This window comes from Jaculus jaculus, chromosome 3, assembly GCF_020740685.1.
Source record: "Jaculus jaculus isolate mJacJac1 chromosome 3, mJacJac1.mat.Y.cur, whole genome shotgun sequence".
NCBI classification, from domain to species: Eukaryota; Metazoa; Chordata; class Mammalia; order Rodentia; family Dipodidae; genus Jaculus; species Jaculus jaculus.
In genome coordinates, this window is record NC_059104.1 from 33,416,698 (window position 1) to 33,436,654 (window position 19,957).

General features: G+C 44.3%; 1 protein-coding gene across 1 annotated transcript; it reads left to right on the forward strand.

Annotated features, from left to right (window-relative positions):
* Positions 1 to 7,954: 7,954 nt before the first annotated feature.
* Positions 7,955 to 14,243, forward strand: Kctd12 (potassium channel tetramerization domain containing 12). Its single transcript, XM_045145188.1, has one exon. It carries the CDS (start codon positions 8,096 to 8,098, stop codon positions 9,080 to 9,082), a length of 987 nt encoding a protein of 328 aa, XP_045001123.1. The 5' UTR covers positions 7,955 to 8,095; the 3' UTR covers positions 9,083 to 14,243.
* The last annotated feature ends 5,714 nt before the right edge of the window (positions 14,244 to 19,957 follow it).

Sequence of the window (19,957 nt, forward strand, 5' to 3'; positions counted from 1 at the left end):
ATGATCGTACAATTACATAAAATGTTAACCATTATAGTCTCGCCAGTGGCTTGGCTTCTTGTCCAAACCTCACAGTGAAATATGCAGACTTTCTGGAACCACATATTAAAATTGCTGCAGCAGAATCAGCCCTTCTTCCTTCTAAGTAACCTAAACTGAATCCTATTCAGCAAGTCAGAGAACTCCAGGGAGGAGATCTTTAAAAGCCAATGTCGAAAGGTGGCTACCTGATAATCATCACCTTGGCTTCACACTCACCGAAATGGCCTTTGTTCTAATGTATTTTCAGGACTGTGGGTCTGTCTTGCAGTGAGGGGCCCTGTTTTAGAGCTTTATAAAAAGCCATCGACTCCACAGTCAGCAATAGCACAAGGTTCCTGTGTAAAATGCCTTTGAAGGAAAGGTCCAAACAGATGCAATTCCAGCAGTGTATCTCAAGTAAGTGTACGGTTTCCAAGGTGACTATTTTGAATGGCAAACACCCTTTGGGGCCTTAAATTATGGATTGGAAGCGGCAGCTGAGGAGTGCACAAAGCACTAGACATGATCTCCAACTGGAGATCAAATTAAGTGAAATAAGACAGACTCAGAAAAAATAACATCACATATTTTCTCTCCTATGTGAATCCTAGCTTGTCTTTTGCCCATACATACATATGGCATGAAATCAGAAAAGAGAAGAAAGGAGGCTGTGGGGAGTAGGGAAGTTGGGAGGTGATGGGGGCAAATATGATCAAAGCATGTAACATACTTGAAAGCAGCTGTCTTTATGAAACCCAACACTTCATACAATGACTACATACTAATTACTAAAAAAAAATTTAAAGGAAAAGATAGATGGAGTCAGGGAGGTTCCCATGTACCACGTTACTGCACCTCAGCTCTTTACATCCTGGGGCTTCCTGAGAGGCGCCTTAAGTCACTAACCACTTTAAGTGCTTCCCTCCCCACACCATCGTGATACTTCAGTGATGGTAAGAAAGCCACGAAGCCAGGCGCAGTGGCGCACGTCTTTAATCCCAGCACTTGGGAGGCAGAGGTAGGAGGATCGCTGTGAGTACGAGGTTACCCTGAGGTTACATAGTGAGTTCCAGGTCAGCCTGGACTACAGTGAGACCCTATCTTGAAAAAAAAAAAAAAAAAGCCATGAAGACAGTAAAACACCTGAATGCGGTATCTCACCATAATTATCTCCAGGTTCCATGTCATAACTAGAGTCCAAGATTTCTAGGTCTTATGATGGATCAGGGGTGTTAATCATTACCTCTGGGAGCTGTGCAGATGGCTAATGACATCAGAATAAAACCAAACACATGTGCTAAGCCAAGCGCTTTGCAATCCATAGTGGTGCTTTCTAGAGCTGCAAATAGAATCATGGTTCACTGTGTGTGCAGGACACAGAGTCGGACAACAGGGGCTGGAGAGATGGCTTAGTAGTTAAGGCACTTGCCTGCGAAGCCCAAGGACCCATGTTGGACTCTCCCATGCAAGTCAGACGCAAGGTGATGCAAGTGCTCAAGGTTGCACATGTGCACTAGGTGGCGCCTGCATCTGGAGTTTGATTACAATGGCTGGAGGTCCTGGCATGCCAATTCTCAATCTCTCTCATAAAAAAAAAAAAAGGCCAGTATGTTGGGCTTGTCTCAAAAAAGAAAAACCAAAAAGTCAAACAACAAAAACAAAAAACAAATAAAATAAAGAACAAAAAGGAATAGGACAGGGTATGTCTGTTCTACCTGTGTCTCCAGAGTTTCTGACTGAGCCAGTATTGTGCCAAGAGTAGACAACAAAAGGAACCAATGAGAGAAGAGGACCTAACTCTTTTCAAACCCCACTCTCTTCCATAGTGGCTGGCTCCATTGAGTTTCTGGAAACTACTACTATAGGGCACAAACACAGGCTTTTGATAAAATATCACTGTTACATCCAGTCCAGATAAACAACTGCATTATTTTGGCCAACTTATCTTTTTCTTTGCCTTGTAAAGAAGTAAAATAACAGAAACTATTGCTTAATAAATATGGTGGTATGGTGGTTTGATTCAGGTGTCCCCTGTAAACTCATGTGTTCTGCATGCATGATCCCCAGCTGACGGCAATTTGGCAATTTGAACCTTGTAGGAGGTAGACTTATGGGTATTATAGCCAGCTTCCCCTTGCCAGTGTTTGGCACACTCTCCTGCTGCTGTTGTCCACCTGATGTTGGCCAAGAGGTGATGTCCACACCTACATACATATAAGCCAACAACAGGAATACTATCACAATGTTGGGATATCCTTTATTTGCTAGTAACTTGGCAATGGTTGTTGTTTTCATATTTTCTCTCTATTTGAATGTTAGATATTGGTGTATCTTTTCCCAAATCCTTATTAAGGTCACTTTTCTTTCTTAATTTACTTAATATTATTTAATGAGTCACTTCAGCCAATTCCTTTCTCCTCTGAAGGCACACAGTCAATGATTTTTAAAGCCTGTGTAGCAGAAAAAATTTGCACATGGTGGAAGGATGATGAACGTGCTCAGTATTTGCTCTGGACAGTTTCTGGTTCTGTCTCTCCTCCCCTTCCCCCCACAGTGTCCACTTCAATGTTTCTGCCATTCATTTATTCATTCAGTATTTCCTGAGCGGACTCGTAGGGCACTGTGATAAGTGGTAGGAAATACTAATCCTGACACGTGAATGGTGTTTTACAGCTGACAGATCATTTTCACATATATTAAATTCAGTCAGTCTTCAGAGGCACTCTCTTCATCTCGCTCCAGTTACCCTTCCCTTTCAGCTTTCTTCCTTTCCTCACGTCGTCGTCAGTGTGTGGAGCATTTGCGAAGTGCTTTGGTGGGGTAAGGTGGAGAAAGTCGGCTGGGTGAGTAGTTAACTAGGTAGGAATGAGCTGAGAATTTAGGTCAGACAGGCTTCCAGTAACTTACACTTGAGGATCAATGGGCCAAGTTCTTGGAGGATATATTGTCTCATACTTAGGAAAGTACCAAGAGTTACTTGAAAAGGAACAACGACCTTCACTGTGTTCATCACTGGAAAATGGGTTGAGACTAAACCAGGGCTGGTGGTTTCTCATGTTTTAGCAGACCCCCTTCCAATGAGTCATATTTAGTAGCTTGGACATGCTGAAGAGCTCTCACTAGCTTCCCCTCATTCACACCTAAGACCATATATCCACGTATCACAGCATCGCAATCTCAATTCCATTTCATCTTCAAGTTTAGGATAGCAACCAATGACCAGGAAACAGATCCCATTAAGCCTTTAGTCTCCATTGACAGCTTCATTCATGATTGTCCCTGGCGCGCAGCCCACCATTGATAAGCAAACACCAAGGGTCTTTCGTAGAAAAGGTGGGTGAGCATGCCATGCACCGAGCTGGAGGAGAAGGAAGGCAGTGCGTTGCTTGGGTGCAAGCACACAACGCCTCTCACCCTCCAGCTTGCACCCCGTGACCACTTTAGTGGTACTTCACGGGACTCCATGCACAGACCCATGTAGGTGGAGACTGTGAGACAACCTACCCTCGCTCTCAAGGCAGGACCCTTTGATGTGATTGAGCTCTCTCTGGAATGCTCTTTTGGGATGTACCATGGCTGTTGCTAGCTCATCATTCAGCTAAATGCCACTTTCATGAACTATTCTTCTCTAGACGCTCTATAAAAAGTGGTATTGCCACACTTATCCCTTTATAACATTTCCCGATTTTATTTTCTATGTGGTATTTATCACTACCAGAAGAGGGTGTGTGTGTATCTGTTATAAAACTATAGGCTTTAAAAGCAAGCGATTTTGTTTTACACACTTCCTTGAATATAGTAGTAGACTCTCAGCAAATAGTGGTGGAATAAATGAATGAGCAACGGATGTTTACCAAATGACCATAAAGTGCCAGCTCTGTTCTAGGCATTGGGGATGCAACAAGCAGACAAAACTCCCTGAACTCTTTGGAGACTACATTCTAATAAAGGAAAAGAGATTTTCAACAAATAAGGCCAGGAAGGAGAAGCTGCTGGAATTGAGCTGTAGTACATTAAATAGGATGATTAAGGGGGTCTGGGCTGGAGAGATGGCTTAGTGGTCAAGGCATTTGCCTGCAAAGCCAAAGGACCCAGGTTCCTGTCCCCAGAACCCAAGTAAAGTCAGATACATAAGGTGGCACATGCATCTGAGGTTCATTTGCAGTGGCTGAAGGCCATGGTGCACCCATTCTCTCTCTCTTTCTCTCATGAATATATAAAATTAAATAAAAAAAATCAAAAATACTTAAGAGGGCTGGAGAGATGGCTTAGCGGTTGAGCGCTTGCCTGTGAAGCCTAAGGACCCCGGTTTGAGGCTTGATTCTCCAGGACCCACGTTAGCCAGATGCATAAGGGGGCACACACGTCTGGAGTTCGTTTGCAGTGGCCAGAGGCCTTGGCGTGCCCATTCTGTCTCTCTCTCTCTATCTGCCTCTTTCTCTCTCTCTGTCCGTCGCTTTCAAATAAATAAAAATAAACAAAAAGAAACTTAAAAAAATACTTAAGGAATGGGTCCTGAAGCAGATGAGAAAGGAAGAGAAAGGAAGGTGTATGTAGAATGACCAGTTCAGGCAAATGGACAAAGAAGGGCCAAAATCCAGAGAAGACAGGGCCGGGAGTTTACGGCTAAAACCAGCAAGCTTCTTGGAGCATAACAAGAGATGGGCCAGGGAAGTATGAGTGGGACAGCCCCAAACATGGAGTCTTGCAGGCCATTGGGAAGAACGCTGGTCTTTGCTCTTGTGTAAGATGGGAAAACACATAGGACCCTGAGAAGAGTAATCCATCAGATATATATCGGGACTCCTCTTTTTTTTCTGTTGATAAAAAAAATGATGGGGACAAGAGTGGAGACAGTTAGGAGACCAATGCAATCATCCAAGCAAGAGGTAACAGTGGCATGATCCAGAAAGGGGGCAGGGAGATGGAGAAACCTATACCGAAGGATCTGTTGAAAGAATGAACAAAGTAAAACACATGTCAAATGGACACAAATCAAGTTTTCTTGGGTTTATAGGAAAGAGACATTTTTGACAGACCTGTAACAAATAGCACAAGCGCCTAGAAACTCAGCAGTGGAATTCAGAACTCTTGTGTTATCTATTGTTCATCCCAAAGAACAGTACACTAAGAGTGGTGAGATATACTCGATATCAAAAAATCTGTAGTCGGGCTGGAGAGATGGCGTAGCGGTTAAGTGTTTGCCTTTGAAGCCTAAGGACCCCGGTTCGAGGCTCGGTTCCCCAGGACCCACGTTAGCCAGATGCACAAGGGGGCGCACGCGTCTGGAGTTTGTTTGCAGTGGCTGGAAGCCCTGGCGCGCCCATTCTCTCCCTCTACCTGTCTTTCTCTCTGTGTCTGTCGCTCTCAAATAAATAAATAAAATTTAAAAAAAATTAAAAAAAAATCTGTAGCTGCAATTAAGCATGCTGGTCTAGGACTTCATCTTATTTCTCCATACTGCTAAACATTTCGAACATAACGATGGCACCCCGAGAAGACTAGGAAGTTTACTGGACAGTCACACAAAGGGAAAACCGTCATTACCAAAAGCAAAGATCTAATGTGCTGAGGAGACTGTCAGGGACTAAAGGGGCTGGCTTACAAAGCCTTCTACCCCTGGTTGATTCCTCCCATAAAACCAGATGCACAATGTGGCACACGCATCCAGAGTTCCTTTACAGTGGCAAGAGGCCCTGGCATGTTCATTTTTTTCTCTTTTTCATAAATAAATTTTTAAATTTATTCATTTTCAAGAAGAGAGTTGGCAGAGCGGGGGGGGGGGGGGGGGGGGGGAATGGGCATACCAGAGCCACCAGTGACTACAAACAAATTCCAGATGCATGTGACACTTTGTGCATCTGGCTTTATGTGCATACTGTAGAACTGAACCCGGGTCGTTAGGCTTTGTAGGCAAATGCCTTAACCACTAAGCCATCTCTCCAGCCCAATACATTTTTATAAAAGAACAAAAGTCTTGCCTGATTGACAGCCTGTCCTTTAACCTGATCTGATAACTGCTTGCATCCAACTCTGTCTCCTGGATTACTCTGAGAGAGCCTTGCAGATCCTCCAGTCTTGCATGCTTCACAGCCTGACGTCAGGAAAGTAGCAGGAACCTAACAAGCATTTACTGGCCTGAAGGTTTCTCAGTATCCTCCTCTTCAGTCATTTACCCAATGAGTGAATTACTGAGCTATTTACCAAAGTCAGAGATCAAGCTGTCATTAACAAACTCAAATTTTAATTTAAGTGCTTATTTATTTGAGAGAGAAAAGGAGAGGGGAAAGAGAAAGGGGGAAGGGGGAGGGAGAAAGGAAGGGAGAGAGAGAGAGAGAGAGAGAGAGAGAGAGAGAGAGAGAGAGGGAGGGAGAGAAAGAAAGAAAGAAAGAAAGAAAGAGAATATATAAACATAGACACATTAGGATCTCTTGCCACTGCAAGCTAACTCCAGATGTCCGCACCACTTTGTGCATCTGGCTTTACATGGGTACTGGGAAATCCAACCTGGACACCTTTAACCGCTGAATCATCTCTCCAGCCCAATAACTATGAACTTTTATAATGTTCTTGAGTGCAAAGACAGCGTGTGCAGAGAACAATCTGGATTTGTTCTGGAGGCAGGGAAGGTTGCCCAGCCAAGGGGTAGTGGGACGGGTTGCAATCTGCAGGGCGAATATTCCTGGAGCAGGAGGCACTATAAACCAGATGGGATCTGGAGGGCCTTTAAGTCTACAAATACTTTGCCCAGAGATTGAAGGCACCAAAGAGAAGGGTGGAAGGAAGGTGGAGAATTGAACAGCGCCCCGATCTCTTGGGTAACCGCGCAGGGACTGAGAGATCGGTTCAAAAATTGCATTAGACTGGCGTTTTCTGGCGCGATTCACCCATAGCTGAAAGGAACTCACTGCTTCATATCCTTTCCATCAATCTGGCCCCGAAGGGAGGCGCCAGATGGACAGGGTGGCGTCGTGGTCTCCCTCGTGGGGCCATGTTCCAAACCACACCTTCTGCCACTCCCTCCCCCCCCCCCCCGTCCCTCCCGTAGCCATTTCGGCTCACTGCATATTATTTTGAGGTTTCCTGACCAATGAGTTTGCCTCTGAACCCAGAAAGTAAACAAACTATCAGAGAACGTCTTAGGGCAGGATCCCGAGCTTAGCGTGGGGGTTTCTCGGGATTTTTTTTTCCAGGCTATACTACAGTCATTTTAATAACCTACGGCTGCTCCGGGGCTGGGGCGACCCCTGTGTCCCTCCAAAGGTTTTCATCCCTCTCGGGTACTTGCAGCCACAGAACTGTCCTCGGCAGCGCCACCGCTGCAGAGTAGGATGCGTCCAAGTTCTGGAGACCTCTGGGCCGGAGGCGGCCACGCATGATCACTGTGCAATCTGGGTTGGGGACGCCAGAAAGTTTCGGTCCTCCTCCCCGACTCCGTGTGTGTGTGTGTGTGTGTGTGTGTGTGTGTAGGGGTGGGTGCGGGGTTCGGGGGGGGGTAACGGTTAGCCCAGAAGGGGATAAAAACAATCTAGAACTGAGGTTTCCAGAAGCCGGCTAGGTCCCAGCTCGGGCCGTTGCAGGAGAGTGAAAAAGAGCTGGGACGGGAGTTTGGGACGGGAGGGTGGCCCTCGGGTCGTCCCCGGAGCGCGGAAGGTGGGGTGGAGAGCGGCAGCCCCTCGCCGCGTCAGCGTTTAAGATGCAGATACCTCGCGCGCTCCGCGTCCCCGTCCCCGCCCCGTCCCCGCCCCCGCCCGCCCGCGTCGGGAGGGAGCGAGGCCCCGCCGCTCCGCCGCCGCCCACGCCTCCTGCGCGCCCCGGCGCCCGGGCGGGCGGCTCTACTTAAGCGGCGCGCGGGCCGCGACCCGCCACTCGCCTGGAGCGCGCGGGCGAGGCGGGCGCAGCGCAGCGCAGCGCCGCGGGGCTCTCGGGGGCGCACGGTGCGCGCTTGCTCCGGAGGCGGCGAAGGAACCGGAGGCGGCGGCAGCGGCTGCAGCTTCCGAGCGACGCTCCGCTCCCCACACCCCCCCAACAACCCCGGCCCACTTGCCCCCGGTTCCCCGCCAGCCTCTGAGCCATGGCTCTGGCGGACAGCAGCCGAGGATTACCCAACGGGGGCGGCGGCGGGGGCGGCAGCGGCTCCTCGTCGTCTTCGGCCGAGCCTGCGCTCTTCCCAGACATCGTGGAACTGAACGTGGGGGGCCAGGTGTACGTGACCCGGCGCTGCACGGTGGTGTCGGTGCCGGACTCGCTGCTCTGGCGTATGTTCACGCAACAGCAGCCGCAGGAGCTGGCCCGGGACAGCAAAGGTCGTTTCTTCCTGGACCGGGACGGCTTCCTCTTCCGTTACATCCTGGATTACCTGCGGGACTTGCAGCTCGTGCTGCCCGACTACTTCCCCGAGCGCAGCCGGCTGCAGCGCGAGGCCGAGTACTTCGAGCTGCCCGAGCTCGTGCGCCGCCTCGGGGCACCCCAGCAACCGGGACCCGGGCCGCCGCCGGCGCACTCTCGCCGCGGGGTGCACAAGGAAGGCTCGCTGGGCGACGAGCTGCTGCCGCTCGGTTACGCGGCGGAACCCGAGCCGCAGGAGGGCGCCTCGGCCGGTGCGCCTTCGCCCACGTTGGAACCGGCGAGCCGCAGCCCGTCCGGGGGCGCGGCGGGTCCGCTGCTCACGCCGTCGCAGTCGTTGGACGGCAGCCGGAGATCGGGCTACATCACCATCGGCTACCGCGGCTCCTACACCATCGGTCGGGACGCCCAGGCCGACGCCAAGTTCCGGAGGGTGGCGCGCATCACCGTGTGCGGAAAGACGTCCCTGGCCAAGGAGGTGTTTGGAGACACCCTGAACGAAAGCCGGGATCCCGACCGGCCTCCCGAACGCTACACCTCGCGCTATTACCTCAAGTTCAACTTCCTGGAGCAGGCCTTCGACAAGCTGTCCGAGTCGGGCTTCCACATGGTGGCGTGCAGCTCCACGGGCACCTGCGCCTTTGCCAGCAGTACCGACCAGAGCGAGGACAAGATCTGGACCAGCTACACCGAGTACGTCTTCTGCAGGGAGTGAGCTCCCTAGACCCCCCCCTCGCCACTCCTGAGCCCTCATCATCCCCTTCTCCATACTGGGGGGGGGGGACACACATGATGATACTTCCCCTCCTTCTCGTCCCCTGGTGCCTCCCCATCCTCCCCGCGTAGCTCGGCCAGACCCGGCACCCCACCCCCTACCCCACTTCAGAATCTGCAGCCACAAATCCTATGGGCTCCTTCGTCTTCTTTGGACCCCGCTCACGAGTGCTCACTGCCCTCCACCTAAGCTTCCTTTAACTGCAGCCCTCAAACCACCCCTCTCTCAGATGGTACCTGAGTGGGGAATCTAGTGGGTGTGTGTGGGGGGGTCAGTGTGGGCATAGAGTCGCCAAGAACCCGGGGATGATTGACTTTGTTGGGAGCCTGATTGGACTGCGTCTCAAGCGTACAAGATTCTCTGAAATCCTTTCAAGCCTTTCTGACTGCTTGGCGGTTTCAGAGATAGAGTGTTGTCTGGAGATCGTAGTGTTTGTTTTAAAAGGCCACGACAGACTTCTTGATCCTCATTAGGAAGGTCGAGTTGTGGAAGACTGGAAGCCCGTGCTCCTGGAATTAAGACCCTTGGAGGAGGCGGTTCAGTGACTGTAAATAAAAGTTTTGGAAAGTTACAGGTAGAAGATTAGAGTGCTGGCCACAGCGAAGGATCCTCTCTCTTCCACACCGTAGGTCTGTGGCCTAAACTTGTTAGAAAGTGACCCTCCAGCCGCAGGAGGCGCCCTCTCTCCTGGGCTCTTTGCCAGAGCTCTTGGTTCCCTTGGTTGAAAAGGCAAGCCCTTAGCAGGGTAGAAGAAAGCACCGCTGAGGGTCAGGGCTGCCTAGGCACCCCCCAATCCCTGTGGGAGGTCACGTGAATGGTGTCCAAGGGGGTCTGGGTAGTAGGACCTTCCTTACATACAGCTCTAGGGCTGGGATGTGGTGGGTTGGGGAGGGAGGAAAGAGGGGAGGAAGGGTGGGAAGGGAGGAGCAGACATAGTCGTTATTTCAAAGCTGGAAGTTTGTATCATCTGTTTGAGTACATGCATATTTAAAGATATCAAACAGTAAACTTAAACTTGGATTTTATCTAGATTAGTAATAGACCTGCTTTTAAGTAGCAGTTTATTAATGGTTTTGAGTCCTACACTTATAAGTTGCTAATACTTGTATAACCTAACCAAAGAGTTACCCAGTAGGGCTTTATTTCAGTGAACTTCTATTTTCTTGTTCATAATTCCTGATTTTAGAACCTATTTACTTGAGCAAAGTTAGCTTGCTTTTGATTACTTAGAACTAATATCTATTATTATTAATTTTTGGAGGGAAAAGGAATCCCCCCTCCCCTTCTCCCCCCCCCCCCCCCCCCAAGCCCAGCAAGTGTGTACTGCTGGGCAGACCTGAAAACCCAGTGACACTTCTTTCATGCGGTTTGTCTGAGGTTCAAGTGGAATCTTTTCAAGTGAAGGAGCAGCAGATAATCCGAAACGCCCAGCTCCCCATCTGTAGATAGCTGTAACGTGGAGTATTTTTAAATGAAGGCAAGTAAGTATTTGAACGTGAGCTGAACAATTCAGAGGTGTTTTAGGTAATTGCAACAGAGATAGGAAACCTGGTTGCCTTATGCCTTTATTCTCACATGGAATAAATTCCCAGTGTATAGCCTATGTACACTATAAACGAAGGGAAATTAATCCTTACGCTTCCTACTGTCAGGCCTCCTTTGGATAATCTGTGATGACTAGAAGCTTTTGTATTTTTTTTTTGTTTTAGCATCTTTCTCTGAAATATGTTTTTAAAGATTTTGTAAGAGTTGTTTTCAGTATTTAAATCAGTGCTATTTTCCCTTCTTTTGAAGAAAAAAATGAATCCTGTACTGTATCTTACTATGTCCATGACAGATGTTACAAATTGGGACAGTTTTATTCTTAGACTCATGTGATCCAAGCTGTATATACCATATATAAACATTTTACACGAATCATTTAGTTTTTTAATTCATCTACTAATGCTATAAGATTTCCTACACTTAAACCCAGGGTAATTTGCATTGGATGGTGTGTATAGTAAAGCAACATGTTTTGATGAGTTTCTAATATCCTTTTCTATAGGGAACTTGGGTCAGAAAAAAAATGCATCATTAATCTGAGTTTGCTTCATACATTTCTGCTGTATGTTACTTTTGTACTGACCATATGTCCACTAATTGTCTACTTAAAATCAAAGTATCTGTGTTTTTTTTAAAAACTTTTTATTGACAATTTCCATAAATGTAGAGAGTGCACCATGATCATAATTCCCTCTGGTAACCCTCCCTTTTCCTCCTTGTGTCCCATCTTCTTTCCAGCTAATGGTACCTGTGTTTTTAATCCACTGCTTATTTCATTTGCATTGAGAAAAGACTGATTTAAATACTTTTGTGAGGTCTACCTTTTTAGAAATGTGCAGTTCTAGTTTAGAACTAGTGTAGATATGTAAAGCTTTGTATGCAAAGACTTGCTTAGGGGAGAAGGAAGCAGCAATGCAGGAGGCTGCATTTGTTTGGATGTTGAGTTGGTTCTCAGGTAATGCATTAGAATTTACCTTTGCCTCAAGTTGAAATGATGTAGGACTCACTGAAAGTGGCCAAGAGTGAGTTACAAAGATTTCTCCACCCCTGTGGCATTCTGTTAGATTGCTTAACAAGCAGCACACGAGTTAGAACATTTTTGGGACAGATCAAAAACAACTGACAGATGGCAACACTCGCCGTTCTGATTTCCCTTGTCAAATCTGCACAACTCCAAGAGTCATGAAAGCTGTGGAAGTTTTCTCAGCCACTCTTGTGAATTGTGTCTTGTAAAACTTAGAGGTAAACTAGACTGCTGCCTTGGAGATAGGTCTTATTGCAGCCCCCGGCCACACCCTTGATCCCCTCACCCCAAATGCTGTTTTAGAGACTGGGACTTTCATGATAGGGACATTAAAATGACTTCCAGGAATGATTGTGTCCTCTACACAAAAACTGTGTTTTTAACCCAAAGTAAAGTCTCAATAACTAATTTTTATGTCAGATTGGTAGTACGACTGAGCAGGGCGACTGTTTTGGATCCCTTCCTCTCTGCGGGCTTTGGACTGTGGAGAAGTCTAAGATCTGCGGAGTGCTGGAATGTAATGGTTGTCACCTGTGAGCTTGAATGGGGATTGGGTAGGGACCATTTCAATAAGCACCCTCCCAAAGATATCGTTCAGAGAACCTGGGAGAATGTCACAAGCTATTCAGGTAGCCATGGCTTCACTAAGCTAACAGAGGCATTAGTTTGCCTATGTTGCTCACATCACCACTTGATGCTGATTATAGTGGATGACATTCGATGTGTGATGTTGGCTGTAGCGGTGGTTAAAACAACAGGTACCATGTTTCATGTCTTTGCATCATGATTTGATGTATTGTCTGCTCTTTAATACATGCAGACTACGAACTAGAGTCCTTTTAAATTTTAAACAGTATGGTGTGGAAAATATTCAAGATGTGAAACTCAAGTTTCCCTCCTTTCATTGCAGTTCTTTTTTTTTTTTTTTTAGTATATGTGCTGCCAAAGCGAGCACTCACTGCAATTTTTATTGTTTTGTTTCTTTATTTGGGGTTTGGGATTGATAACAAAGTGATAAATCAAAATACTAGCCAAAATTGTCTTCGCTTTCAAACCAGACAATGTATGTATGTATGTATGTATATATATATATATATACATATATATATATATATTCAATATACACATAAGCTTGCTGCTTCTCTGAGGAAAGATATGCAAATACTCAGACCAAGTGGACATTTGGCAGTGCTAATAATATAGTCCAGTTTTTATTGGATTTTTCATGGAATGTTGTTAATTGCATTAAAGCCATGTAAAGTGAAGTTTGATAACTTTTTAACTCTTCAAATCATGGTCAATTCCAATCAAATACTCAAATCATTTTTGTACACCTACATGAAAAATGGGTAAATCGTAATTGCACACATTTAGAAAAGTATTGACCGCAGGAGGTTAATTCCTTAGGAGTTTCTTTCATATTCTAAATTACAAGCACTGTACACAATTTAGACAATTAGAATAAACAATATTTTTATTGTAAACCTATCAGAATCATACTTTGGATTTTTCTTGTTATTATAAATCATTGGAAACCTGAATTTTAAAAATATGGCTCAAGTCTGTCTCTTGAGCAATGAATAAAATTTAGTTTGCTTATTTCTATAACAACTAGGGGTAGATTTTCACATACTCAGAAACAAATTTTACTGTGATAAACTTTGTCACAGGTTGGATAATAAGGCTATTAATACTTGAGGATTTAGAATACCTGGGTCCTGAATACTTAGATGGAAGAACTTCAACCATAATATCTACATTAGAGTTTAATCTTATATGGTAGAAAGATGAATTAGTTGACCAATTCTTGTAACTTCAACATTTTGTAATTTTTTTCAAGCCATTTTTTATGATCCTAAATGTGTTTTGAGGTATGTGGACATTAATTGTAATGTAAACTATTATTACAACTGTCTTTGTGACTTTATAGGTAGATACATTTTATTTTAACTGTTGAGTATAAATAATTCAAATTCACTTATTACTGCTACTACCAGTAACCAGTTAATTGACAGGTTAAAATATTATAGATATGAATTTTGAACATGTAAATTAGATATTGTTTAACTTTTTCTGGGTATCTGAAAATTATTATTTGCCAAATAATGTAAAATTCCCACAGAAATATGTGGGATTTTGAGACAGTTGGAAATGCTATTTGCTAAGTGATATATAGCCTTGAGACATTTTCTCCAAATAGAAGGGGATAAGAAAATATAAGATTGCCAGACTTTTCCAGTGAAACACAAAGCCAAGAAAAAAAGTACCTCTATATATTACCATAATAACAACAGCAACAAAAATCTTCCAACACATGGATGAAGCCTTTTCAGGAGTGCCCAAACATTGAGAATTTCTTCAGCCGTCCAAATGCTCTAGAGATTTTTTTTAGTTCTTCCTGTTCACAACCAGTTGTATGACAGAAGTTCTTGAAACTGTTTTCCTTTCTGTGTGTGAAGTAATGAATCATGAAGTTGTGACTCGTTATGTATTCTATTAAACACTAAAGAATAAAACCATGTACTCCTTTAATTATTCCTCTTGACTCCTTGGGATGGATTGGCTGGAATGCTGGTCTAATTTCATGTGAGTTTTCTAGAGAATGTTCTTCAAACTGTTGTGGGACTGGTACTGAGCATTATGCATCAGAACACTCCTCTTAAAGTAACAGGCCAGCTGAGCCAGGCTGAAACAAGTTCTTTTCCTGCGATTTTATTGTCAAGAATGCACAATAGGCAGTTTGGTACTCACCGTGCAAGAGAAGTCCTTCACAGACCTTGTCTTTAACCTGAGCGTTTTGCAGCCATTGTTATGAATTGAGGAGACTCTAGGTAGTTGTGAACTATTAAAGTATGAAGGGACAAAGAAGTAGGAACTGCAAGATATGGACTAATTAAAAGCACAGTTCATGGAGATAAGAGTCGAATGCTCATTAGGACCAGGGGAGACTGCATATCTGATAGATGAGTTCTCTACATCACCATCTCCAATCTCTCAGGGCCATCCTTTCCCAGGAAGGCTCAGCACCACTCAGACTGGGAGCTCACAGAAGCCTGGGTCTGTGGGTTGTAGCACAGGCAGCTTGGAGTCCAATGAGGAGAGTGAGCCACGCTTCACCCTTCCTCTTTTCTTTTGCCTGTACTTCCTGTGGTTAACTTTTGTTTTGTATATATAAATACCTACCTTTCTTTTTCCTTTATAAAAAATTGCATAGCTATAGTGAAAAAAGTAATATAAGAATAAAGCTGGCAAAAATAATAAATCTCCTCCTAACCCCTGCCTTTTTCCAGAACCAACCAGAGAATCATCTACATATTATAAAATATCATTCCCACCCTCTCTATCAAATAGCAAATATATGCCAGTTCTTGTTTTAAACACAGACTTGAAGTTATTGTAATACATGAACATTTTATGTGATAGTTAGATGATATTCTGCATGATATGCCCTTGTCTAAATGTATTGCAATTTTTTAACAAGAATTTTATTGATAGACATTTAGATCTCTAGTTGGTTTTTTTCCCCCCACTCTAAAGAATGCTGTAGGGCTGGAGAGATGGCTTAGGGGTTAAGGTGCTTGCATACAAAGCCAAAGGACCCAGGTTCAATTCCCCAGGACCCACATAAGTCAGATGCACAAGGTGGTACATGTGTCTGGAGTTCTTAGGCTTCAAAGTCAAGTGCCTTAACCCCTAAACTATCTCTCCAGCCCCAAGTGTATCTTTTCTGTATGAAGTGATAATTCAGACAGAAATGTCCTAGAAAGACATTTTTTTTCTTCCATAAGTATTATGGAAATTCAGTTCTCTGACTTAATGATTGCTTAATTCACATTTCAAAAAATTCTATGATGATACAATAGCATTGAGTACATGCATATTTAATAGAAGCCATACTTTGAGTTTTGATCTTTTTTGGGACCAGTGCTAATTTGACATAATACTGTCTGTGATGCTGGGCAGTGACAGCAAGTCAAAGCACCCTGTCAGCCACTCAGTGACGAGGGTGACATCCAATACTCCACAGTGTTCTCTGTGACTAAGCTATACTATTATGAAGTTAAGGGTATATATGAACTTAAATTTTTTTGTTTGCTTTTATTTATCTAATTGAGAGCAATGGGGTTGCTGGGGGAGAATGGGCACACCAGGGCCTCCAGCCACTGCAAACAAACTCCAGGTGCATGCACTCCTTTTGCATCTGGCTTACATGGGTCCTGGGGAGTTGAGCCTTGAATGGGGGTCCTTAGGCTTCGCAGGCAAGCGCTTAACCACTAAGCCATCTCTTCAGTCCTAAAACGAACTTTTTAACTCACCATACTTTCAACTTACAATAGACTTGTGGAGGAGCAGAGGGTGTCTACTCTCTCCATTCTTATCAACATAGTGCTTGTAATATTAACTAGAGCATCATGGCAAGAAAAAGACATAACCAGGAAAGGAAAAAGCCAGATTTTCCTTATTTGCAGATAGTATAATCCTATCCCCAATAGACCTACAAGATGCTGCAAGAATATTTTGATCTGATAAACACTTTCAGTAGAATATCAGGAGAAAAAATTAAGATACAAAAATCAGTAGTTTCGGGCTGGAGAGATGGCTTAGCGGTTAAGCGCTTGCCTGTGAAGCCTAAGGACCCCAGTTCGAGGCTCAGTTCCCCAGGTCCCACGTTAGCCAGATGCACAAGGGGGCGCACACGTCTGGAGTTCGTTTGCAGAGGCTGGAAGCCCTGGCGCGCCCATTCTCTCTCTCTCCCTTTATCTGTCTTTCTCTCTGTCTGTCGCTCTCAAATAAATAAATAAAAAATTAAAAAAAAATCAGTAGTTTCTCTAGGTACTAATAATTAATGTGCCAAGAAAGGAATCAGGAAAAAGTCCTATTAACATTACCTTCAAAAGAAATAAACCTACATTCACACCTAGGAAACCCTACATCCGTACCTAGGAATAAACCTAACCAAAGACATGTAAGGCCTTGAGAACTTTAAAACACTAAAGAAATTGAAGGAATTTCTCAACAGAAGAAAAAAAAATACCAACTATGTGGATGAGCATCTGTAATAGGGTTTATTGTAAGCTCTTGGGGATGGGACTCTTAGTGGTTAAGCTAGCTCTAGGAGCATTAGGTGTATAAGTGTGACTTTAAAAATATTTATCTGTTGGGGGGGAAGAAGCAGATAGAGGGAGAATGGATGCACAAGGGCCTCTAGCCACTGCAAATAAACACAGGACCCATGCACCACCTTGTGCATCTGGCTTATGTAGGTAATGGGGAATCGAATCTGGGTCCTTAGGGTTTGCAGGCAAGCACCATAACCACTAAGCCATCTCTCCAGCCCCAAGTGTGACTTTTAATGTAGTTTCACACTGAAGATTAGACCCTTTCTCTTTATTTCTATTTTTTATTTAGTGTAATGAATTATGAACAAAACTTGTTTTTCAGGATAATATGTAGAGGTGCCATAACATAACCCACACATCTTAAGGAGGCTCCATCTTGGGGAGATGGAAAAGGATGGAAATAGATAAGACTAATAAATATGGGGCACTTAAATATCAGCTACTTAAGATGTGCATATTATGAACTTGGAGTTAGGCCCTCTAACTCAAACGTGATTTATACAAAATTGTTTTGTAGTCAGAATAAGTATTCAATTTTTATTTATTTTTACATATGTGTGTGTATGCACACACCCATGCCCACACGGGCACATGTGCCAGATTACATTTACAACTGTAAATGAAGGCCTCTCTGGCTTAAATGGTGCTGGGTAATTGAATATAGGCAGGCTGAGTTTGCAAGCAGTTTCCTTCAACTGTTGAGCCATCTCCCCATCCCAATTTATATGAATGTAAAAGATGCAACGCCAACATTAAAGACCATGTGAAAATGCATAATTCCAGGGATGAGTACATCTGCCTCTGCTATTAAGAGCTTGGAGGTGATGGGTAGTAGAAGGTCAAGAACTTGGACTCTCTACTGGGCTTGGCGTTTCTTTCCTTCTTTTTTTTGCGGATGGTTTAAGGTAAATGTTAGGTTCTTAATTTTTTTTACATTATTTATTTATTTATTTGAGAGCGACAGACACAGAGAGAAAGACAGATAGAGGGAGAGAGAGAGAATGGGCGCGCCAGGGCTTCCAGCCTCTGCAAACGAACTCCAGACGCGTGTACCCCCTTGTGCATCTGGCTAACGTGGGACCTGGGGAACTGAGCCTCGAACCAGGGTCCTTAGGCTTCACAGGCAAGCGCTTAACTGCTAAGCCATCTCTCCAGCCCATGTTCTTAATTTTTTGTCTTATTCTACTCAGTTAAAAAATGTGTCAAAGTAAATGTCCTTCACACTAATAGACTTCCCATAATGGGACTAAATACAAAGGTCTTTAAAGCCACCTTAGGCCAATAGCTGTTGTCTTGGCTGCTGCAACTCCCCGCCCCCCAGTCATTCACTCATTCATTCAGTCATTCATTCATCATTCAAAATCTCTTTGAGTGCCTTCCATGGGCCAGGCTGAGCCAACCTGATATGATATAGAAAGACACAACACGTGAGGATCAATAGGGGAGTCACATAATGAGAAAATTACTTGGAAATGTGGCGCTAAAATAGCTGGAGCAAAAAATGGAAGTTAAAAGAAAAAGGGGATTTCTAAGTAAAAAGAAACACATGTGTCTTAGGCTTGCTCAAGAAGATGAATGAAGAGGAAGGGGATTGTGATGTGTAAGCTGACCTGCGAGGAAAGACAAAAGCTAGCTCTGTGAACCAGCTCTGTCCATTCCCACCAGAAACATGCATAAGACAGAGGAAGGACACTCGATCTAGAAGCTTACAAACCAAACCAAGCAGACAACAAAAATTATTTGGGAGGAGGAAGAGGGAGCTTCACATACCATAGAACAGATTTGCTCTTTTGTGATTATGGTTTATTGAGAGGTTCAAGCAATATATGAAATAATCCACCATGAGATTTCTTTATTTTAAGATTTTATTTTTGTTTATTCGTTTATGAGAGAGAGAGAGAGAAAGAATGGGCACACCAGGGCCTCTAGCCACTGCAAACGAACTCCAGATGAATGTGCCACCATGTACATCTGGCTTACATGGGACCTGGATAGTCGAACCTGGGTCCTTTGGCTTTGTAGGCATGTGCCTTAACCATTAAGCCACCTCTCCAGCCCACCACCATGAGATTTCTCACATGGAATTCCAAGTGGGAGAATATCACTTTTTAAATATGTATTTATTTCAGAGAGAGAGAGAGACAGACAGACAGACAGAGAGAATGGATGTTCCAGGGCCTCAAGCCACTGCCAATGAACTCGGGCCACCTTGTGCATCTGGTTATGTGGGTTCTGAGGAATCACACCTGGGTTCTTTGGCTTTGCAGGCAAACATTTTAACTGCTAAGCCATTTCTCCAGTTGGGATATCATCTTTTTAGAGACCACCTGGGGGTGGCGTATGAAAAGCATAGCCAGGGGTTAGAGGTTGTTTAGCTGTTTATGAGAGTCTAGGTAAGCTGGTCAGGGGAAGCCACATGTGGATTATCTGGCTGAAGTGTGGGGTAGGGTTTTGTTCACCTGTTTTTCTTTCTTTCTTTTTTTAAATATCATGTTTTTATTTGTTTATTTGAAAGAGATAGGGAGAGAGAGGGAAGATGGGAGTGAGAGAGAATGAGAATTGGCATGCCAGGTCCTTCTGCTGCTGCAAAGGAACTCCAGATAACATGCACATAGTTTTATACATGGGTACTGCAGAGTTGATCTGGGTCATCAAGCTTTGCAGGCAAGCCCCCTTTAACCACTGAGTCATCTCTCCAGCCCTCACCTTTCTTTTTCTTGAACCTCACAGGCTATACAGTTTTATATGAGTCAGAATTGTTTGAAATATTAGACATGACCCATTTGAGTGAAGAATTCTGTGATTCCTTTCTCTTTATCAAAGAGACATAGTCTCAGAGAGACCTAGTCAGTTATTTAACAATTTCTTGAATATCTATTGTTATGCATAAAAAATCCCAAAATATCAACTTATAATTTCAGCTTCAACCATCAGTAATCGAGTCTCTAATCTATTGGACATCCAGCCCTCTCTTTTTTTACTTTACTAATGGGAAACAAAATGGCAGCTGGCCATTTTAGGGGCCTTTACTTCTATAATTATCAGAGATTACAGGATAATGTATGCTTTACACATTTTGGAGTTTTGTGAACACTTCCTTTCCCTCCTCCAAATCTAGTAAATGCA